Source organism: Rhinolophus ferrumequinum, chromosome 22 (genome assembly GCF_004115265.2).
Source record: "Rhinolophus ferrumequinum isolate MPI-CBG mRhiFer1 chromosome 22, mRhiFer1_v1.p, whole genome shotgun sequence".
NCBI classification, from domain to species: domain Eukaryota; kingdom Metazoa; phylum Chordata; class Mammalia; order Chiroptera; family Rhinolophidae; genus Rhinolophus; species Rhinolophus ferrumequinum.
The window spans coordinates 31,097,657-31,122,318 of NC_046305.1; the positions used below are offsets into that span (position 1 = coordinate 31,097,657).

The 24,662-nt window shown below is 39.9% G+C and overlaps 1 protein-coding gene across 1 annotated transcript in view; it reads left to right on the top strand.

The window, feature by feature from the left end:
- The window catches only part of KIAA0319 (KIAA0319 ortholog), a 73,559-nt gene that overhangs the window by 32,683 nt on the left and 16,214 nt on the right, over positions 1-24,662 (top strand). Inside the window, 4 exon segments of the mRNA XM_033093440.1 lie at positions 14,186-14,414; positions 19,469-19,592; positions 21,539-21,671; positions 22,646-22,794. Of these exon segments, the coding sequence (XP_032949331.1) occupies positions 14,186-14,414; positions 19,469-19,592; positions 21,539-21,671; positions 22,646-22,794 (635 nt within the window).

Genomic DNA, 24,662 nt, shown 5'->3' on the forward strand with positions numbered 1-24,662 from the left:
GGCAAACACGGTATATATCGAGTGTGCCAAAAAAATGTATACAGGTGGACACTTTGGTCAGTGTTGCTCAAGCAGTAGTTCACCGTAATTAGAAGTGTCTGGACACTGATGGTAACCACTTTGAGCACCTCTTGTAATTTCAGTAGTCAAACGTGACTTGTATTCATTTTTGTTATTGGTATATAGAGTTTACAATTTTAATATAGTTTTCCTTTTTTAAAATGAAAAAGGCATCCTCTGTATATATATATAATTATAGTTGACATTCGATATTATTCTACATCAGCTTCAGGTGTACAGTGCAGTGGTTAGGCATCTACACAATCTATGAAGTGATCCCCCGATAAGTCCAGTACCCATCTGGCAATCTACATAATCTATACAATATTATTGATTATATTCCTCATACTGTAGTTCACATCCCTGTGATTATTTTGTGATTACTAATTTGTATTTTTTAATCCTTTCACCTTCTCCCCATTCCACAAACCTCCTCTCATCTAGACAGCCATCAGTTTTTTCTCTGTATCTCTGAGTCTATTTCTGTTTTGTTTGCTCATTTATTTTGTTCTTTAGATTTCACATGTAAGTGAGATCATTTGGTATTTCTCTTTCTCAGTCCAACTTATTTCGTTTAGCTTAAATTCTCTAGGTCCATCCATGTTGTTGCAAATGGTAAATTTTTGTTCTTTTTTATGGCAGAGTAAATACTCCATTGTATAAATGTACCACAATTTTTTTATCCAATCATTTGTTGATGGTCATTTTGGTTGTTTCCATAGCTTGGCTATTGTGAATAGCACTGCAATAAACATAGGGGTGCATATATTTTTTCAATTAGTGTTTTGGATTTCTTCGGATAAATACACAGGAGTGGAATTGCTGGGTCATAAGGCAGTTCTGTTTTTAATTTTTTTGAGGAGCCTCCATACTGTTTTCTATAGTAGCTGCACCAATTTGCAATCCCAGCAACGGAACACAAGGGTTCCCTTTTCTCCATATACTTGACAATACTTGTTGTTTGTTTATTTATTAATGATGGTCATTCTGACAAGTGTGAGATGATATCTCATTGTGGTTTTTATTTGCATATCTCTAATACTACTGATGTTGAGCATCTTTTCATATGTGTATTGGCCATCTGTATATTCTCTTTGGAGAAGTGTCTATTCAGGTCCTCTGCCCATTTGTTAATGGGATTGTTTATTTTTTGGGTATTGAGTTGTATGAGGTTTTATTAATTTTGGATGTTTATCCCTTATCAGATTTGTCGCTGGCAAATATCATCTCCCATTCAGTCGGATGTCTTTTTGTTTTGTCGATGGTTTCTTTTACTGTGCCTAAACTTTGTAGTTTGATGTAGTGCCATTTGCTTATTTCTTCTTTTATTTCCCTTACCCGAGGTGATATATCAGTAAAAATATCACTAAGGGTAATATTGGAGAGTTTACTGCCTGTTTTCTTCTAGGAGTTTTATTTAGGTTCCAGGTCTTATATTTAAGTCTGTAATCCATTTTGAGTTTACTTTTGTATATGGTGTAAGCAAGTGATCCAGATTCATTCTTTTGCATGCATCTGTCCCATTTTCCCAACACCATTTATGAATAGGCGTCTTTACCCCATTGTATGTTCTTGCCTCCATTGTCATAGATTAAATGACCATATAGGCGTGGGTTTATTTCTGGGCTCTCTTCTGTTCCATTGATCTATATATCTGTTTTTATGCCAATACCATACTGTTTTGATTACTATAGTCTCATAGTATAGTTTGATTTCAGGTTGTGATACTCCAACTTTACTCGTCTTTCTGAAGAATGTTTTGGCTAATCGGGGTCTTTTGTGGTTCCATATAAATTTTAGGATTATTTGTTATAGTTCTATGAATAATGGCATTGGTATTTTGATAGGGATTGCATTGAATCTGTAGATTGCTTTGGGTAGTATGGACATTTTAACTATATTAATTCTTCCTTTCCATAAACATGGTATGTGTTTCCATTTATTTGTATCTTCTTTAATTTCTCTCTTCAATGTCTTATAATTTTCCCAAAATAGGTCTTTTACTTCCTTGGTTAAATTTATTCCTCGGTATTTTATTTTTATTTTTTGATGTAATTGTAAACGGGATTGTTTTCTTAATTTTTCTCTCTCTCTTTTAATTAGTTTCAGGTGTACAAACCAATGTAATAGTTAGACATTTAAACCCCTCACAAAGTGATAACCCCCCTCCCCCAATCTACTACCTCTCTGACATCATATATAGCTGTTACAATTCCATTGTACTCCACATCCTGTGAAATATATATATATATATATATATATATATATATATATATATATATTTGACATTCAGTGTTATTCAGCTTCAGCTTCAGGTGTACACTGCAGTGGTCAGGGATATACACCATCCATGAAGTGGTCTCCCTAATAAGACAAGTGCCCATCTGACACCCTACAAAATCTTTATAACATTATTGATTATATTCCCCAAATTGTCTTTCATATTCCTGTGGCAATCTTGTGGTTACCAATTTGTGCTTTCTAATCTCCTCACCTTCTCCCTCATCCCCATCCTGTCCCATTTAGCAACCCTCAGTTTTTTCTCTATATCTCTGAGACTGTTTCTGATTAGTTTGCTCATTTATTCTATTCTTTAGATTCCACATATAAGTGAGATCATATGGTATTTGTCTTTCTCCATCTGACTTATTTCACTTAGCAAAATGTTCTCTAGATCCATCCATATCATTGCAAATTGTAAGATTTTATTCTTTATGGCTGTGTAATACTCCATTGTATAAATGTACCACAGTGTCTTAACCAAGTTGTCTACTGACGGGCATTTTGGTTGTTTCCAGGTCTTGGCTATTGCATATATTAGGGGTGCATATATTTTTATGCACCCCTATGCAATAAACATAGGGGTGCATATATTTTTTCGAATCAGCATTTTGGATTTCTCTTGATAGATACCTAAGAGTGGAATTTCTGGGTTAATTTCTCTTTGATAGTTTGTTATTGGTATATAAAAATGGAACTGGTTTCTGAATATTAATTTTATATACTGCTAGTTTATTAAATTCATTTATCAATTGTAGTAGTTTTTCGGTTGAATCTTTGGGGTTCTGTATGTATAGTATCATGTCATATGCAAATAATGACAGCTTTACTTCTTTTTTTCCAATTTGGATGCCTTTTATTTCTTTTTTCTTGTCTGAATGCTGTGGCTAGGATTTTTAGTACTATATTGAATAAAAGTGGACATCCTTGTCTTGTTCCTGATCTTAAGGGGAATGCTTTTAGCTTTTCCCTGTTGAGTATGATGGTAGCTGTGGGTTTGTCATACATGGCCTTTATTTTGTTCAGATATGTTCCCTCTATTCCCACTTTGCTGAGAATTTTGATCAAAAATAGATGGTGGATTTTGTCCAAACACTTTTTGAGGGGAGCTAATGCAGTGCTGATACATAAAGAGTTAAGATGAACAGAAAAAGTCTAAGCAGGGACTTGGCTAATCAGGAGGCACAAATAGAGAATTCCCAAGGGGAACTTATCTAAACTAAAGAAACAAGTAGAAACCATCTGTCCTGGGAACAGGGATTTATCTAAAGCTTGGAGGACAGTCAAGGCCTAACATTAGACACTACAAGGTTACTTTACATTTACTGTCTCAGTCTTCTGATGTAACCTTCCTGTCTTTGTGCACATAAAAGAGAACTGTAAAATAAAGCAGGGGCAGCAGTCTAATGAGAACTGCTTGCCCTCCCGATCCCATCTTTGTCTCTTGTCTTCTTTTTTCTCAATCCTCGCTCCCCACTTCAGGACCGTTCGCCTTGTCGGCAGGCTCCGACAACTTTTTCTGCATCTATTGATATATTTATATGATTTCTATTTTTCTTTTTGTTATATGGTGTATCACTTTAATTGATTTGCGGATATTGAACCAACCTTGCATCCCAGGAGTAAATCCCACTTGATCATGGTGTATAATTTTTTAAAATGTATTGCTGAATTTAGTTTACTAATATTTTGTTGAAGATTTTTGCATCTATATTCATCAGGGATATTGGCCTATAGTTTTCTTTTGTTGCAATGTCTTTGTTTGGTTTTGGAATCAGGGCAATGGTGGCCTAGTAGGGTGAGCTTGGGAGCTTTTCCTCCTCTTCACTTTTTGGGAATAGTTTGAGAAGAACGGTGTTAATTCTTTTTTTAATGTTTGGTAAAATTTACCTGTGAAGCCATCTTATCCAGGCCTTTTGTTTTTTGAAAGCTTGTTGATTTCTGATTCAATTTCATTAGTAATAATCAGTTGGTTCAGATTTTCTGTTTCTTCTTGATTCAGCCTTGGAAGATTATATGCTTCTAGGAATTTATCCATTTCTTCCAAATTGTCCAATTTGTTGGTATATAATTGCTCCTAGTGTTTTTTTAATTTTTTTTGGCATTTCTGTGGTGTCTGTTGTCACTTCTTCTCATTCATTCCTGATTTTATTTATTTAGGTCCTCTCTTTTTTTCCTTTTTGAGTCTGGTTAAAGTTTTATCAATTTTGTTATCTTTTCAAAGACCAGATCTTGGTTTCATTGATCTTTTGTATTTTTTTTTAGCCTCTATTTTATTTATTTCCACTCTGATCTTTATTATTTCCTTACTTGTATTCACTTGAGCTTTGTTTGCTATTCTTTTTCCAGTTCTTTTAAAAGTAAAGTTAGAGTGTTCATTTGAGATTTTTCTTGTTTCTTTAGGTACGCCTGCTATGAATTTGCCTCTTAGGACTGCTTTAACTATGTCCCATAGATTGTGGGTTGTTCTGTTTTCATTTTCATTTGTCTTAAGGTATCTTTTGATTTTTTCCTTGATCTCATTGTTGACCCAATCATTGTTTAGTAGCATGTTATTTAGCCTCATGTGTTTGTGTATTTTTTCAGTTTTCTTTTTATAATTGATTTCTAGTTTCATACCATTTTGATCAGAGAAGATGCTTGATACAATTTCAGTCTTCTTAAATTTATTGAGACTTGTTCTGTGGCCTAACATGTGGTCTTTCTTGGAAAATGTTCCATGTGCACTTGAAAAGAATGTCTATTCTGCTGCTTTGTGGTGAAATGCTCTAAAAATACCAATTAAATCCATCTGGCCTAGTGTGTCATTTAAGGCCACTGTTTCCATGTCGACTTTCTTTCTGAAAGATCTGTCCATTGGTGTCAATGTGGTGTTAAAGTCCCCTACTATGATTGTGTTACTGTCATTCTCTCCCTTTATGCCATTCAATATTTGTTGTATATATTTAGGTGCGTCTATGTTGGGCACATAGATTTTTTTTTTAAGATTTTTAAAAATTAAAATACAGCTAACATACAATATTATATTAGTTTCAGGTGTACATCATAGTTATTCAACAGTACCCACCTAGCACTATACATTATTTATTTTATTCCCTATGCTAAAGAAGTGATTACCATGATAAATTCAGTAACCATCTGACACTGTACCATGCTATCACAATATCATTGATCTTCCCCCCTTTTAAATTTTCAGTTACTCTTGACATTCAATATTATTTTATATTAGTTTCAAGTGGTTAGACAATTATATAATTTAGGAAGTGATCCCCCTGACTAGTACCACCAGGCACTATACATAGTTATTACCGTATTATTGATTATATTCCCTATATTTGCATCCCCATGACTATTTTGTAACTACCAATTTGTATTTCTTATTTTTAAAATTTTTTATTGGGATATATTTGGGAACAGTGTGTTTTTCTAGGGCCTGTCAGCTCCAAGTGAAGTCATTTTCCTTCAGTCTAGTTGTGGAGGGCACAGCTCAGCTCCAAGTCCAGTCGCTGTTATCAATCTTTAGTTGCAGGGGGCACAACCCACAATCCCATGCGGGAATTGAACCAGCAACCTTGTTGTTAAGAGCTTGAATTCTAAGCAATGAGCCATCCAGCTGGCCCCAATTTGTATTTCTTAATCCCTTCACCTTTTTCACCCTGCTCCCAATCCCCCTCCCATGTCACCCCAAGAGATCTAGTACACATCTGACACTGTACATAGTTATTACAATATTGTTGACTATATTCCTTTTGCTATACCCTATATCCCCATGACTACTGTGTAACAACCAATTTGTACTTCTTAATCCCTTCCCCTTTTTGCCCATCCCTAACCCCCCCTCCCATCTTAAAGAAATCCGTCTAAGATTCCTTGTAATACTGGTTTGGTGGCGATGAATTCTTTTAGATTTTTCTTATCTGGGAAGCTCTTTATTTGTCCTTCAATTCTAAATAATAGCTTTGCTGGATAGAATAATCTTGGTTGTATGTCATTGCTTTTCATCACTTTGAATATTTCCTGTCACACCCTCTGAACTGCAAAGTTTCTGTTGAGAAATCAGCCAACAGTCGTATGGGGGCTCCCTTGTAGGTAACTGCTTTTCTCTTGTTGCTTATAAGATTCTCTTTTTTGTCTTTAACCTTTGGCGTTTTAATTATGATGTGTCTTGGTATTGGCCTCCTTGGGTTCATCTTGTTTGGGACTCTGCGCTTCCTGGGCTTGTACAAAGTCAGACAATTAAGTTCACAAACTTATCCTAGAAAAAGTGCTGCATACGTCATTACTGAGTATCACTACAGTCACCTTCAAAGTACTCCCCTTGGGAAGCTATGCACCATTGCTAGCACTAAGTTCACCCTTCAAAGCAATTTTGGAATTCTTTTTCTGGAATAACCAACAGAGCTGTTGTATTACCTTTGATGTCCTGAATGTCATCAAAATGTCTTTTTTTCAATATTTTCTTTATCTTTGGATAAAGAAAGAAATCATTGGAGGCCAGATCAGGTGAGTAGGGAGGGTGTTCCAATACAGTTATTTGTTTACTGGCTAAAAACTCCCTCACAGACAGTGCCATGTGAGCTGGTGCATTGTCGTGATGCAAGAACCATGAATTGTTGGTGAAAAGTTCAGGTCGTCTAACTTTTTCATACAGCCTTTTCAGCACTTCCAAATAGTAACCTTGATTAACTGTTTGTCCAGTTGGTACAAATTCATAATGAATAATCCCTCTGATATCAAAAAAGTTAGCAACATCATTGCAATAAGTTTGCAAACTTAATTGTCCGATCATGTGTATCTATTTCCTTCATCAGGTTAGGGAAGTTTTCTGTCATTATTTCTTCAAATAGGTTTTCAATTCCTTGTTCTCTCTCTTCTCCTTCTGGTACCCATATAATGCGAATTTTGGTATGTTTGATGTCCCAGAAGCCCCTTAAACTCTGCTCTATGTTTTGGATTCTTTTTTGTTTTTGCTGTCCTGGTTGCATGTTTTCTGCTACCTTATCTTCTATGTCGCTGGTTTGATCCTCTGCTTCATCTTATCTACCGTTAATTCCCTGTAATGTATTTTTCGTTTCCGTTATTGTATTCTTTATTTCTGACTAGTTCTTTTTCGTTTTCTATCTCCATTTTTATGTTTCCTGTCTCTTTGTTAAAGTAGTCCCTGAGATTAATTGAGCATCCTTATAACCAGTGTTTGGAACTCTGCATCTGATAGATCGATTGTCTCATTTTTGTTTGTTCTTTTTCTGGAGCTTTGTTCTGTTCTTTTATTTGAGACATGCTTCTTTGTCTCTCCATTTTGGCTGACTCCCTTTGCTTGTTTCTATGTATTAGGTAGGCTGCTATGTCTTCTGGTCTTAGTAGAGTGGTCTTATGTAGTAGGTACATAAAGTTTGTTTTGTCTGACATAAATATTACTCCGCCCAACTTTTTCCTTGTTTCCATTTGCTTGAAATATCTTTTTCCATCCCTTGACTTTCAGTCTATGTGTGTCTTTTGATCTGAGGTGGGTCTCTTGTAGACAGCATATGATGGGTCATGTTTTCTTATACATTTAGCTACCCCATGTCTTTTGGAGCATTTAATCCATTTACATTTAAAGTTATTATTGACAGATACATAGTGCTGTGGGGCTCTACATAGTCTATCTGGTCCCCTGAGCCATGTACTCCAGGTGTGTCCCTTGTGTGGGCTGTGTGTGCCTTCCTCTTGTAGTTGAGCCTTGGTTGATAATTGCATATCAATGGGAGGGAGTAACCTTTGGGCTCACTGGTTGTGAGGCCTGGCCTTTACTACAGTGGAAGAGTTGTTATGCAGGGGATGACCCTACAGAGCAGGATCTGCCTCAGCAGGACTTTGGTGCCTCCCCAATCTGCCCCTTGGGTGTGTTGTTCTTGGAAGTGGCTCAGTGATGCTCCAGCTCATTTTGAAGCTGGCAACTGGGGGTGCCAGCCCCGGGACCACCTTGGAGGGGATCGGCTGTAGGTCAAGTTCAGCCACAGTCTGTGCCCTACCTGGGATCAGCCAGCAGGAGCCACAGAGAAATCTGCGGATGGCTGCCGCCTGTGCTATGCTTGGAAGTGCCTTGAGAGGCCAAGGCATGAACCAAGGCTGGCTGCTGCTAGTGCCACACTTAGGGCTGTTCAGCCAGAGGTACAGGACATGCTCAAGCCAGATGCTGCTTGTCTGAGTTCTATGAACCTTTGAGACACCCTAGTAAAGTCTGCAGCATGAGCTAAGGCAGGCGGTTTGTATGAAAAAGCCACTGGAAGCTGCTTAGGTGTGCCCAAAAGTTGGCATGGTGAATGAATGGCAGAGACTCAGAGATGGCAGCTGCCTGCATCCGTATGCCGGGAAGGGGCAGGCTCAATAAAGAAACAATGGCCTCCTCCAACTCCTCCATCCAGGATAAAGCCGCCTCTCCAGCCTCCATCCGAAACCAGACAACTCAGTTCCCCTCCACATGGGTCATGTTTTCTTATCCATTTAGCTACCCTATGTCTTTTGATTGGAGCATTTAATCCATTTACATTTAAAGTTATTATTGATAGGTACATAGTTATTGCCATTTTATTATTCTTATTTTTAATCTTCTTTGTTTTTCCCCTTTATCTTCTCAAGGAAGTTGCTTTAACATTTCTTGTAATACTGGCTTGGTGATAATGAATTTCTTTACCTTTTTCTTGTCTGGGAAGCTCCTTTTCTCTCCTTCAATTTTAAATGATAGCCTTGCTGGGTAGATTAGTCTTGGTTGTAGTTCCTGGCTTTGTCATCACTTTGAATATTTCCTGCCAATCCCTTCTGGCCTGTAAACGTTCTGTTGAGAAATCAGCTGACAATCTATGGGAGCTCCCTTATAAGTAACTAGCTGTTTTTCTTGCTTTTAGAATTTTCTCTTTGTCTTTAACCTTTGCCAATTTAATTATAATGTGTCTTGGTGTGCGTCTGTTTTAGTTCTTCTTGTTTGGTATGCTCTATACTTCCTAGCCTTGTATGTCTATTTTCTTCACCAGGTTAGGGAAGTTTTCAGTCATTATTTCTTCAAATAGGTTCTCAATCCCTTGTTCCCTCTCTTCTCTTTCGGATACTCCTGTGTTGTGAATGTTACACTTGATGTTGTCCCAGAGGTTCCTTAAACTATCTTCATTTTTTAATATTCTTTTTTATTTCAGTGTTCCAATTAGGTGTTTTCTGCTACGTTGTCTTCTAAATCAGTAATTCGACATTCTGCTTCTTCTAATCTGCTATTGATTCCTTATGGTGTAATCTTCGTTTCAATTATTGTATTCTTTATTTCTGACTGGTTCTTTTCTATGTCTTTCTTTATGCTTCCTATCTCTTTGTTGAAGTTTTTACTAAGTTCCTTAAGCATTCCTATAAACAGTGTTTTAAATTCTGTTTCTGGTAGGCTGGTTGCCTCTGTTTCATTTAGTTTTATTTCTGAAGAGTTCTCCGTTCTTTTATTTGAGGCGTGTTTCTTTGTTTCCTCATTCTGGCTGCCTCTCTGTCTTTGCATCTGTGTATTATGTAGAGATCCTATGTCTGTCAGTCTTTGTCAGGTGTCCTTATGTAGTAGGTATCCTGTGTGGTCCAGTGGCACAGTCTGCCTGATTACCTGTGTGTGTGTTTCTGGAGTGTCCCTGTGTATGTTGTGTATATTCTCCTGTTGTACTTGAGCCTGGATTGCTTTTGGTACATCAGTGGGTGGGATTGACTCCCATGCTGACTGGCTGTGAGGATTGGCTATACCCACAGCATATGAGCTGCTGTGTGGGGACTGACCCCTCAGAAAGGCATTTGCTCCAACAGGCTGTTGTGCCTGTTGAGACCCCACTTTGGGTGTGCCACTTGTGGGGCTAATTGGGTGGTGCTCTGGGGTGGCAGAGGCCAGCCTCTGGGTGTGTTGTTTCTGGTGCCTCTTGGGAGGTGATCCCATGCAGGTCAATTTCAGCCTTGCCTATGATTGGCCGGGGCTAGCTGGTAGGAGCTACAAAGCTATGTGCAGTTGGTTGCTGCCTGTGTTGGATCTGGAAGCATGTGGAGGTTGCTTTGCTGTGAACTGAGGTTGGCTGCCACCAATATCAGGCCTGGGGCAGCTTAGCAAAAAGCCCAGGGCCCCCTAGGCCTGTTGCCACCTGCTGGCTGTCTGTAAGGCTCAGCCACTGAAAGAGCCTCCTTCGGTGTGTGGGCATGGCTGGTTGACAGTGTCCCCGCGATGCCACTTGAGTTGGGTGGGGCAGGGTCCCAGGTAGTCACAGGAGGTGGCTGGTTGTTTTTACAAAGATAATGCAGATTCAGTTCTTGCACCAGCACTGAGCCTGTGGCCACTCTGCAAAATGCCCTGAGAACATTCCAGCCAGCTGTTGCTCACCTCAGGGCCACAGAGCCTTGAGAGTCACCCAAGAAAGGCTACCGTGTGAGCTGGGGCTGATGAGCTGCCACCAAAAATTTTCCAGGCTACTGCAGGGTGTCTGTTGCTGTAGAAGCCTCCTGCTGCTTGAGGGGGCAGGGCTGGCCATCCAGGAGCTGAGCGTGCTCTGGAGGATGCTATGTTAGCTGGGTGGAGTGGGGTCCCAGGGAGTCACCAAGGTGGTGTGGGTGTGGATTTTACCAAACCAAGTAGGTCTCAGATTTGACCCTGTGGGTGAGAGCTCAACACAGGAAAGATGGTGCCCTCCTGTAGGTTACACGTGAGGTAGGCTCCAAACAGGGATAATAGTGATTATCCCTCCAGCCCTCATTCTGAAGCCAAACAGCTCAGTCTTTCCCCATATGTCTCTGGTGCCTCTTGAGTTGTCGCCCCTCTACCAGAGCCCAGGGTGAGTGCTTGCAAGTGAGTCTATGTGTGGGCCCCTTAAGAGGACATTTGGGTTTTCAGCCATTTTCTGTCTCATAGTATGGACGGATGGAATCCTCACTGATTTTCACTACCAGATGTTGTAGGGACTCCTGTTCCTGGCAGAGGACCACTGGACTGGGGAGCCCAGTATGGGGCTGGGACCCTTCACTTTTCAGGAAGGACCTCTGCCACATAGATGTCCCTCCTGGTGCTCAACCACTACCTGTGGGTTTGGGGTCAGTCTGTTTTGCATCTCTGCCCCTCCTATTAGTCTCCATGTGGCCTCTTCTTTTTTTAAATAAAACAATTTTATTGGGGAATATTGGGGAACAGTGTGTTTCTCCAGGACCCATTAGCTCCAAGTCGTTGTCCTTCATCTAGCTCCTTGCTGCTCAGCTCCAAGTCCAGTCACCGTTTTCGATCCTTAGTTGCAGGGGGCACAGCCCACCATCCCATGCGGGAATTGAACCTGCAACCTTGTTGTTGAAAGCTTGCGCTCTAACCAGCTGAGCCACCCAGCTGCTCTAACCAGCTGAGCCACCCAGCTGCCCCTCCAGAAGCTCAGCTGCAGCTCCTTGTCTTCAATCTAGTTGTAGAGGGTGCAGCTCACTGGCCCATGTAGGAATTGAACTGGCAACGCTGTTGTTCAGAGCTCGCACTCTAACCAACTGAGCCATCTGACCGCCCCATTGTGGACTCGTCTTAAATCTTTAGTTATAGGTGTTCTGTTCAGCTAGTCCTCCAATGATTCTTGAGGGAGTTCTATAATTTAGTTGTAATTTTAATGTGATCATGGGAGGTGGCAGATGTAGAGAGTAAATGTTTTTACTCCCTTTGGGTAAATAGCAAGGAGCATAATTGCTGGATCGTATGGTGAGAGTCTGTTTAGTTTTGTAAGAAACCGCCAAACTCTCTTCCGTAGTGACTATACCATGGTGCATTCCCACAAACAATGAATGAGAGCTACTGTTGCTCCACATCCTCACCAGCATTTGGTGTTGTCATTGTGCCAGATTTTGGCCATTCTAATAGGTGTGTGGCAGTAGTTATTGATTCAATTTACATTTTTCTGATGATACATGATGTGGAACATCTTTATATTTGCTTACTTGCAATCTGTGTATCAGATGAGGTGTCCGTGCACTTGTTTTTAGTATACCAGTTTGGCAGCCATACTCAATCCAAACAAAATATAGGTTTCCAAAGAAAACTAACAATGTAATAATGCGGGAGTTAAAAAATAGTTTTATTTTCTTATAGTAAGAATAATGCATGTTTGCCATAAAAATAAAAAACAGAATATATCTATAAGCAGAAAGAAGGAAATTAAATATCTCCCATAATTCTACTGCCTGTAAATAAACAGCATTAAGTGTTTGGTATTTATGTTTTTGGTTTTTTCTATGCATACGTAAACTTAAAACATTTTTTTTCTTATTTGGATTAAAATGTATAGGATGTTTTACAAGCTACCGCCTATATTTTCTTCTAAAATTTTTATTTCTTTCAAAGTTTTGTCTTTGATGGTTAAATTTTTATTCATCTTGAAGTGATTGTATTTCTACTGTAGTTAGATCTAATTTTATTTTTCCCTATTAGCTAATCAACCAATTGTCTGAGTACTATTTATTGCTGAGTCTATTTATTCCCAGTCTGCAAGGCCACATCTCTCCTGTTTCAAGTTTTCATGTATGTTTTTGGATTCTCCATTTATCATGAATATCTATGTCATTAAATATACTGCAGCATTGTTTATGATGCTATGCCAATGCATTGTAGTTTATTAATTCAGCCCCATTTTTCAATGTCTGGGTGAACATCCTTTGTTAAATTTTGGAGTACAAGTAAAATTTCTGGTCAGAAGCATGTGTATGTTTTTAAGGCATTTGATACATGTTGCCAAATTATTGTCTCTTTTTTATCTGAGGATTTTGTTAAGGTGCACTTGTGGGAACTTTGAGATATAAAAGCCTACTGGGACTTCAGAAAAAATGTTATTAAAAATTGCTCTGTAGCACTTCACTTATGTATTGGGGTAAAATTTATATGTAGTGAAATGGACTTTCTGTGGTGTTTTGACTCATTTTTATTTAATGACTCTTCACCATCTGGTTGAAGTTAGTTATTGATGCTGTCTTCATTTTACCAGGAAGAAATTCCATTAAAGGCCAGAATGTGTCCTCGCCTGATTGGGGAGGAAGGACCTTAGGTGTTTGGTTTGCTGTCAGGGCCAGATGTGGAGTTTGAACCTGGGTTGTGTGGAGCCTGTGGGACAGTGTGAGAGGAAGCTGAGCATACAGGCACCCTGTACAGGTACTTTACCTGCAAATGGGCCTGTTTTTCCCATAGCTTCATGTCACATTCCTGTTGACATCTGGTTAGCATGCATTGCTGCTTTGAACTAACATCTTTACATAAGGATGAAGTGACCTTATTTCACTGATCCAATGGCACATCAGAATCAGTTTATTATGAGTGTGAGAAAAGTTTTCTTTATCTTCTGTTTTTATATTTAGAGTATCTTTTGAAAGTGCTAAATCCTAAGATTGCTTTGAAGAAGTGTCCTAAAAACATAATTATTATAAGTCCTCTAAGAAAAAATTGAAAAATCCAAAAGCTTTGTACTTGAAAACTCTTGAGTGATTTACTCTCTCTGTGTGCTCAGGCCTGAAGACAGGACTTAAACTGATACAGTCTTAGTCCCAGTTATTAGAGAAGCTTCTGTGTTGGCTGAGGATGGTTTCTTCACCCAGCATCTTAAAGACTAACCAGAAACCCACATAAGATAAAACTGTCATGTGAATTTATAACATGACTAGGTGAAAATAAAACAAAGCAATAGCAAAAAATATAAAAAACCCTCAGGTCTCTTTTCTTTTCTCAGCTTAATTCTTAAATTTCTCTTTATACCTGTTCTGAGAACTTACCATGGATGAACTAAGCTGACCTTTTGCCTTAAGATGTGGCATATTCTTGCAGCGTAATGGCTTCCTCTCCTTTTTGTAGGTTGACTGTTACAGACTCAGATGGAGCCACTAACTCCACAACCACAGCCCTAATAGTCAACAGTACTGTGGACCACCCACCAATTGCCAATGCAGGACCAAATCAGACCATAACTTTGCCCCAAAACTACATCACTTTGAATGGAAACCAGAGCAGCGATGATCATCAGATTGTCCTTTATCAGTGGTCCCTGGGCCCCAGGAGTGAGAGCAAAAAGCTGGCTATGCAGGCAAGTTCTCCATCCTGCCTTGTGACGAGCCAGCCGTCACGAATCGAACAGTACCTGAAAAGGGGAGTGGGAATGAAAAAAGACACTCACACAAAATGATGATGCGGCCGGTCCTCAGTGATCCTGAAGCACCGTCTTTATTCACTACCACCGTTTATATACCCTTTGAGTACGCGCAGTTTAACAATCACAAGTGTGCATTACCTCACAGAAAGTAAATTTTTAACTTCTACCCAGAAACTTACAAAATCACTAAAGAACTCCCCAAAAGCAATTATCCCATGACAGAATCTATCCATTATCCTGATAGCCATCAGTGATCTGTGTCCGAGAAACTGGCCGTTCCCACCGCATACCTCAGCAATTTGCAAGCACCCTCCAGGTGCAGGCAAGACAATGCCTCAGGAGCAGAAACAAGTTAATCATAAACTGAGCCAGTTTTCAAGGCTCCAAAGCATCAAGAAATCATGGCTCCCCACACTGCCTTCGGACTTTTATTTGTTTATCTGTCTATCCATCACTTTGTCCATCCACCCACCTACTCATTCATCCATTCATTCATTCATCCATCCATCCATCCATCCGAAGTATTGGTATGTGGGGAACAGGTAAATCCAGAAAATATATTTTATAAAATTGTCTGTTATATTACAACTATTAGAAAAGCACCTTAACTCACAAATCTTCCAGGTTTATGTCACTTCCCCTCACCCAGTCTAGATAAGCACAGAACAGCAACTAAGCAGGTTTTGTGCTGAAAAATTGACCTGGAGGTTAGTTTGGGACCCACATTTGCTACAGAAATATTATTCTAGTATTAGTAGAAACCTTAGAAATAATCTAACCTATACCTCATTATCAGAAAATTCTTCCTTATTTTGTTTCTCCTAGTTTTAGAAACTCCATGTTATTTTTTCTGGATCCAGGGGTCTCTTATAAGAGTCTTTTGTATTTACCTTTAGATTTGTTTAAATCTTATAAATATACCGTGTTTCCCTGAAAAAAAGACCTAGCTGGACCATCAGCTCTAATGCATCTTTTGGAGCAAAACTTAAAATATAAGACCCGGTCTTATTTTAATAAGACCGGGTCTTATATAATATAATATAAGACCGGGTCTTATATTAATTTTTTCTCCAAAAGATGCATTAGACCTGATGGTCTGGCGAGGTCTTATTTTCGGGGAAACACGATATTTGTCTAAAGACATAACAACTGGGCAGCCAGTTGGCTCAGTTGGTTAGAGTGCAGTGCTCATAACACCCAGGTCACTGGTTCGATTCCCACATGGGCCAGTGAGATGTGCCCTCCACAACTAGATTGAAAACAATGACTTGACTTGGAGCTGATGGGTCCTGGAAAAACACACTGTTCCCCTATATTCCTCAATAAAACTTAAAAAAAAAAAAAGACATAACAACCTTGAAACTTTGCTGTGTGTGTGCACATGAGTGTGTGAGCTACTTGCTTATTCTTCTTTTGGAGATGGCCAGAACTATTTGTTTTTGTTGCTAACCAGCTTGGTACTTTTGAAGTTTTGTTGCTTTTGAAAGTTTAATGGAAAATAGATAGGATCTTACATTGCCAGCATCATCTGTTCCCTCAAACTCCATCTCACCAGTCCAAGATAAGTTTCTCATTAGTATTTAAGATGAAATCAGACATCCCATGAAAGTATACCTACTTTACTTTCTGGCATTTCTGGAAAGTGCTGTGCAATTATCATGAATTAAAAATGACTGATTTGGTTTATGACACGTGAAAGAGCCATGAGTCCCCTGGATATCCTTGGAGAAAACTCATGGCCATTTCTACCTAAGGGTGTGGCAAGTGCTGTATTTGCTGCTGTTATGTTAAGAATTCTGATTCAGAGGGGGTTGGTTACCAAACGGGAAGATGGGATATTTTGTATTTCTTTGGTTGAAAAAAATCTTCCAAATTTTCTTTCCTTTAATTAGTGAGAAACACAGCTAATCCCCCAGAATTCATCCATGTCTCCTTGACATGTGTGCAAAAGAAGTCACTGAGTGCTGGGCCACAGGGCAGCCTTGCTTCTTTCCACAACTACCCATCTGCTGCAGACATCTCTCCCTTCCTTTCCCAGAAGGTTATCGACAGTAACAATGTTACTGCGTTGTGACTGATTGATTAAGATGTCAGAAGGGGTGATGCTTTTTATTAATTAGGGTGGTCAGAAAGGTGAGCTCTGTAAACTGGGGTCTTTTACATTAGTCTAAAGGTTGTGCAGGCAGCCTGCCGAGGCTCTGTTCTACACTGAAGCCTGTGCAGTTACCTGAAACATACGGCTGCTTTGGGGATGCTCAGTGGCATTCTTGTTGTGTGCATAAGCATTCATGTAACCATGGTCATTTTGAGGCCAGTAATAGGAAATTATACTATCTCTGTAGAGCTTTTCAGAGGAAAGTACTTTGCTCTATTTAGTCAAGATAGGGAAAAACACTTTTTAAAAAAAGACTTTAAAACGATGTATTTCAAATTTCAGAAGTTCTCCTTGTGATAACACAATTGATTTTCTATCAATCTTTTTTCAATTTTCATTTAAAACCTTTAACAAATACATACAGATATTCTTATCTTGAAACAATCTTGGGATCTGTAAAAATAAGTTAATTATAATAGGATTTAAGATTTAAAATATTTTTCATGATGTGATGAACTTCAAACATAGGCAATAATTGGAAAGGTTACTACCAACAGCACAGCAGCAACACAATGAAGGGGATTACCTGGTTAATAAACTTGGAGGGAACAAGTGTAGCTATTACATACTCCATTGAAAAAATGCCTTATTACAGCAAAAAAAACCATCGACAAAATAAAGAGGCAACCAACCGAATGGGAGAAGATTTTTGCAAATAACGTCTCTGATAAGGGGCTAATATCCAAAATATATAAGGAACTCATACAACTCAACAATAACAAAAAAACAAACAATCCAATTAAAAAATGGGCAGAGAACCTGAATAGACATTTCTCCAAAGAAGGCATGCAAATGGCCAATAGACAGATGAAAGAATGCTCAATGCCACTAATCATCAGAGAAATGCAAATAAAAACCACAGTGAGGTATCACCTCACCCCAGTCAGAATGGCTATCATCAGCAAGACAAATAGTAGCAAGTGTTGGAGAGGCTGTGGAGAAAAAGGAACCCTCATGCACTGTTGATGGGAATGCAGATTGGTGCAGCCGCTATGGAAGGCCGTGTGGAGGTTCCTAAAAAAATTAAGAATAGGGCTGGCCTGGTGGCTCAGGCGGTTGGAGCGCCGCTCCTAACGCCGAAGACCGCTGGTTCGATTCCCACATGGGCGAGGGAGCTGCACCCTCTAAAGTTAAGATTGTGAACAACAGCTCTCCCTAAGAAGCCAGAGGTCGGGGTGAACTGCCCTGTGCTGCCGTGGGCTGCTGTGTGCTGCCATGAGTGGCCGGTGGCCAGCATGAGTGGCTGGCAGCCAGCGTAAGTGGCCAGCAGCCAGCTGTTATGTGCTGCCATAGGCTACCGTGTGCCTCCATGAGTGGCCGGCAGCTAGCGTGAGCGGTTGGCAGCCGGCGAGGGCTGCTGTGAGCTGCTGTGAGCTGCCAACTGACGACTGGTGAGCGAGTGCCTGGGGCGGGGGCAGAGCGGAGCAAGGCTCATAATACCAGCATGGGCCAGGGAGCTGTGTCCTGCACAACTAGACTGAGAAACAATGGCTTGAACTGGAGGGGGGGGGGGGGAATAAAGAATAGAATAACCGTGTGACCTAGCAATTCCTCTCCTGGGTATCCTCCAAAACAATCTGATGAAAATATTTATCCGTAAAGATATATGTGCTCTGATGTTCATTGCAGCTTTATTTACGGTGGCCAAGACATGGAAACAACCAAAGTGTCCTTCGATAGATGATTGGATAAAGAAGTTGTGGCATATATACACAATGGAATGCTACTCTGCCATAAGAAAAGATGAAATAGGACCATTTGCGACAACATGAATGGGCCTTGAGATTATTATACTGAGTGAAATAAGTCAGACAGAAAAAGTCGAGAACCACAAGAGTTCACTGACATGTGGTGTATAAAACTGAAAACAAAAGAACAAGACAAACAAATGAAGAAACAAAAACTCATAGACACAGACAATAGTTTAGTGGTTACCAGAGTGTAAGGGGGGAGTAGGTTGGTAGACGAGGGGAAAGGGGATCCAATATATGGTGATGGAAGGAGAACTGACTCTGGGTGGTGAACACACAATGTGATATACAGATGATGTCATACAGAATTGTACACCTGAAACTATGTAACTTTACTAACAGTTGTCACCCCAATAAACTTTAATTAAAAAAAAAAGAAAGACAAAATATCTTATTGGAAATTTTGTTGCCTTAGTGTTTAAAAACATAGTTTTGATTATAAAAGTAATATGTCAATTGCTTCTTGTGGTAAAAAAAAAAGTTTAGGTAAATTCTAATAAAGTGCAAATATACATTGACCTCATCCAAGTCTATTTATTGGCAATAATTACTTTTATCAGTTTAATGTGTGTACTTCCAAAGTCTTTTCTATATGTGTAAATATGTGCTATATGTGCATGTAGTAAAATTACATATTACTCTGTATGCATTATTCCATAACTGTCTTTTTTTGGTTTATAATATGTTGTTGACACCTTTCCATTTTAGTATTTATAAATCTATTTCTTCCTTTTAAACTATATATCGTGGTAGGTTGGCCAGTCACCTGTTGATGGACTTTTAGATTGTTTCCACTTTTTTTGCTGTTATAGGCAACACTTCAGTCAGCACCTGTGTGCTCACTTTCTTGCACACATGCCATGTCTGTAGTGTAGGAACTAAGAAGTAGAATTACTGGGTTGAAGAGTGTACATACGAAGATACACACTGGACTTTAGATTGCATTTTCCTGGGGACATGCACTTTTCTTTGTCAAGCAAGTTCTCCATAGTAAGTAAAATCATTAGTTTTTCATTATGCCGTACTATTTACTCATGCTTTTTTAATATTTTTCTTTTCTTTTTGTATTTGCTGTTACTTAGGGAGAAAAGACACCATACCTTCATTTGTCTGCAGTGCAGGAAGGAGATTATATGTTTCAGCTGATAGTGACAGATTCTTCGAGACAACAATCCACTGCTGTGGTCACTGTGACTGTACAGGCAGGTAGGTGACATGGAAAAGGGATTTGGCCTCAGATCTTACAGCAGAAATGACACCTGGTCTTCTGACAAGACAAATTTGGTGGCAAATTCTCTAACTCTTTCAACTATCAGGAAATCAGTGCTACAGGAGCTGAATCTTAATATAAAGCCAGTTTTCTTTGGTAGTTCTGAATCTTATCTTGACTATGTCTCTAAACTATGAAACAAGGACAAAAGGAGAGTGATTCTCAGACCCACTTGCAGCCTCTGATTGCTGTGTAGACACTCCCAAATGTGTACCCACTCTGCTGCCAAGCCCCAGGGGTCTTCAAGTTCCATTGTGTGGCCAGATACTCAGGTGGCTCATGGCGAGATGTTGGAGAATTGACTCCGGTTCAGCTCATGGTCCATTACTGGTTCCATGAAAACCCAGGACTTTGTCTTCCTCCAGATTGAAATAACCTTAAGGATAGTTAGGCTTTTACTTGACAAGGATCTTTGCTTTAGAACTTTTCTAGAAGTGGCCTGCTAGTCCCAGAAACTGACCAGTGTCCTAGCAATGAGAACATATTTACCTTACAGACATACATTTATTGATTCAGCAAATATATAATAAGTGCTATTGCTTAGGCCTGGGGATGTGGAATAAACAAGATAGACTTCTCTGGCCTTGCAAGGCTCATGAACGAGTGCAGCAGGTCCTTGAATAATGTCGTTTTGTTCAAAGTTGATGAGATGCCACAGGAACTTAACTCTTATTTCTGTCAATTAGACTGTGGTATTGTGACATGGCCCAGACATTGAATCATGGCTGCCTCAGTTTTTGACTACATGACTTTTTGGTTTTGTTACATGTCGTTTCCCTTAAAGTCACAGAACTTATCAACAACACTAAGTGAGGATTTACTGTACTCATAAAACTACGGGATCATTGCTTTTCTAGGGGCAGGTCAAGGTGCTACAGTAGACCAGAAAGGGCTTGAGGCATCTGCAATGAGCTCTTGCAGGAACTAAGGGTTGAAGCCTGAGTTGTAGTTAGCAGGTGAAGAAGCTGAGGGTGGCAGGTAAAGGGATAGAGGATGAGTTTTTTAGGAAGAGTATGCACAAAGACCATGGGATAATAGGGAGTCTGGTAGTTGAAAGAATTAAAAGGAATTTAGTGTGACTGGAGAGAAAGAGGTGAAGATGTGGGAATGTGAGGGGCAGGGATTAGAATGACAACAGATGACCTGGAGGGAGGCAGGGGCTTTGTAAATATGTGGTCACATAAGTATTTTATCCTATGGGCAATGGAAAACCACTGAACTTTACCGAGTAGGGCAGTGAGCTTGTGACATGGCCCAGACATTGAATCATGGCTGCCTCAGTTTTTGACTACCTGACTTTTATTTTTTCCCACAGAAATTTTGTCTGTTGATATCAATATCTTTAATACTTTGTATCTTTTACTTTCATTCATCATTTAACCAACATGTTATTTACCAGGTACTGTGTTAGGCCTTGGGTCTACAAAGACAAAAGGAAGTAAGCCCTAACTGACAAAGCAGGTCTCTTCTCATAAATGTCAACTAACTTCCTCTTCCTTCGTCTCCCTCTCCCTCTCTGTCTTTCTCTCCCCTCTCCCTCTCTCTCTTGCCCTCACCCTCACCCCATCCTTTCTTTCCTCCTCCCATTCTTCTTCCCTTCCCTCCTCCTTTGGCTCCATGACTTTTGAGGCCTTCTAAAGAAACCAAAGGTATATAAGGGACCAGAACTTCTTGCTGTCTGTAATGCTAGTCTCATACTTGGAATGTTTAACTCCTAGGTCAGCTAGGAGACTGCAATGTTTCACCCTGGAAGTCCCGAGGGACACGGCATGCTCTGCTAGCTACCTGGTCTGAATATGAGTAATTTGCTTAAGTCAAGAAATTGGGGTTGCAGACTTAAGCAAAAAGATAATACTTTTCCACACCATTTCTATAATTCTAGAAGACAACAGGCCTCCAGTGGCTGTGGCTGGCCCCAGTCAGGAGTTGGTCTTCCCAGTGGAAAGCACTACCCTGGATGGCAGCAGGAGCAGTGATGACCACAGTGTTGTTTTCTACCACTGGGAGCATGTCAGGTAGTCCATCTCTGTCAATAAGCTACTGGGTTCATGCCCATGACTGAATGATAATGTTACTCTTCTCAGGAGTGTCTGAATTAAACAATCAACTTGGACTTGTTGAGGAGTGAGAATTTAAGCATGTTTCTGGAAGTGGCAGGGCACCATTGGTTAAAGAATGTACCAAGTGTGGATGGACAAGGTAGACATTCACTCACAGTGAAGGGAAGTGGAGCCAGGGTGGTGGACAGCCTGGGTGTGAGGTGGACTTGATGACACAGGAGGTGCAGGGAAACCTGGGTGGTCCTCACGAGGCCTCTGCCCACACTCACTCAGACCATCAGCAGTGGCTGTCAACGATGGAAGTGTAGCATTTAAGGGGATACCTGTGTTATCTAGCATTTTCTGTGCTTTACGTGCTTAATCTCATAGAATCCTATGTCAATTCTTAAGAGGTAAATAACAATGTTCCAATTTTAAAGTTGAAGAAACTGAGGCCTGAAGAGAGCAGCAAGATCACACAGCATAAGTTTACCCAGATAGTAAAAGAAAGAGCCGGTCTTTCTGACTGCAAAGCCCACTGTCTTAATGACTATACAGTAATTCGTCTCTTAGAAGATCAATTATCTGGCTCTCTCCTTCCTCCTCCATACTCTTTGTAAAGATAGATGAGGATTTAACCTAATTAAAGAAGAACTTGGAGTAGTTTCTAAGCCTCAATTTTCCAAGGATAGGTTATTTCACTGATAGCTCAATTTTTGAAAAGCTAAAACTCTTCTTCCCCAGAGTCCTGCAGACTCCATCTGAAATAGGTTTTAGCTTTTGACTTACACTGAACTAGAGAATGTAAATGAATAAAAAGTCATCTTAAAATTCTCTATGTGGTATATATTATAGCTGCAAAAAGAAGCATGTGTAAGAACACAGATGTCATGCTGGCCATAATCAGAATCCTGTGCCCTACCTTTTGTTAATCACTTTCCTCTTTGTAGAGGCCCCAGTGCAGTGGAGATGGAAAATGTCAACGAGGCCATGGCCACTGTGACTGGGCTTCAGGTGGGTACCTATCAATTCCGTTTAACAGTGAGAGACCAGCAGGGACAGAGCAGCATGGCCACCGTCACAGTGACTGTGAAGGAGGGTGAGTCCCAGTACACTGGCAGTTGGAGCTGCTGGTGAGGGTCTGGGCCCGTCTGCTTTTCCATCTCATAGGATCCTTAGCCAGGCAGTGGTTATTCAGAAATGTGGGTGTTTGCTTATTCATTCACAGCAGATGCTGAACTCTGGTTGACAAAGAAAAGCCACTCTTTTTCTGCCCAAATGTGCTGTTTCCAAGTGCCCCTCTGCAGGAACCAGCATTTCTTTCTATTTGTAGAGTGTTTCTTCTAATAGCTTTACTCTCCTGTGACAATTGGCAATTAAAGCCCCATGACCAACGGACATCATTATACTTTGTTTTCTCTCTTCCGTAGAACTCGAAGAGCAGAGATGTTTTCAAGTTCCATCTTGTTTCTTATTGTGAAATCTGTGGTCTAGTCAAATGCCATTGTGCTTTAGGTACTTGTCTCTTTGTCTTTTCCGTTTGACTGTGAGCTGCTGAAGGACCTTTATTTCAGATTTCTGTGTCTTCTATGTGGTGCAATCTAGACTTATGGCAAATCATAGCTGTTGGATGGATGGATGGGTGGGTGGATGAATGGTGGATGGGTGATTATGATGTGTTGAAGCTCAGAGGTGTATCAGAGCACAGCTGGATGGAAAAAAGTCAAGTACTATTGACTGGCAAGAATGTGGGATGCGTTGGGGAGAGTGGCTGAGCCAGGGCAGAGACTCAGCCATGAGGTTGTATGTGTTGTGAGTCATGCTGAGGAGTTTGGACTTTATCCATTTGGGCAGTTGGGAGAAGCTGACAGTTTCATCAGCAAAGTGACAGAGTTGAGTTTTTTCAAATATTTTATTGTGGAAATTTTCAACTATGTATAAAAATAGAATACCCTTAATGGACCATCATGTACCCATCCATCACCCAGCTTCAACGATTATCAGTGTTTTGCCAATATTGTTTTAGCAATCAATTCATATTTTCTTTTATTTTGGTTGGAGCATTTTAAAGCAAATCCTGGCATTATGTCATTTTACTTGAAATATTTGGATTTTTAAAACACAGTGGATGGATGGGAAGACAGGCTGAAAGCAGAATAGTTAGAAGGCCATTGCAATAGTCTGGATAAGACAGGGTATGTGCCCCATGTGAGGCCAACACAAGGAGAAAAGGAGGAAAAGATAAATGGAAAGACGTTTTAGAATTCTCAGGACTTGATAACTCAATGGATCTGCAGGGAAGAAAGCAGGTGAATAAGACGACACCAGGAATTTTGAATTCAGCACATGGATGGGTGATGATATGATTATCTGAACTCAGGATCACCAAAGATCAGTAGTAGGTTTGGTGGAGGACTTAAATTCAGAGTTGGATATAGAGTTTGTGGTGATGGAGTGTGTGGACAAGGTGTTTCGGGGAGCATCATGACTGGAGTTCAAGAGTGTGAGGACATGAGCATAAGTATGAGGAGTGGCTGTCTTAAGATCCAGTTTTGAAGCTAGACAGAGTCTAGATACTGTTTTTTACAGAAGGATTTTTGTGCTAGTACTCAGTTTACTGCCAGTCTATTTCTATTCTTTCTAGTTTTTCCATTTATCCACAATGGAATTAATCCTACTTAACACTAGATTCTTCCTGCCCCAAGTCTTCCCCAAAAGAGAGTGTGGTGAACAAAATGGGAAAAGCTAGTAATGGCATCAATTGTCTCTGCTCCAATCTCTAGTGTCTTTTCTCAGGAAGAAAGTGGCTAGTGACCCATTAGATGTTAATTACTCCTTTGGCTCAACATTGGACTGTCCTCACTGCATTTTCTATTGCTTCACTTGTTTATAAGGGGAATTTTTGAGGGCTCAAATTGGGTCCCAAAGCTCCATCTGACCAAGCAGAATTTGCCTCATAGCTGCTTC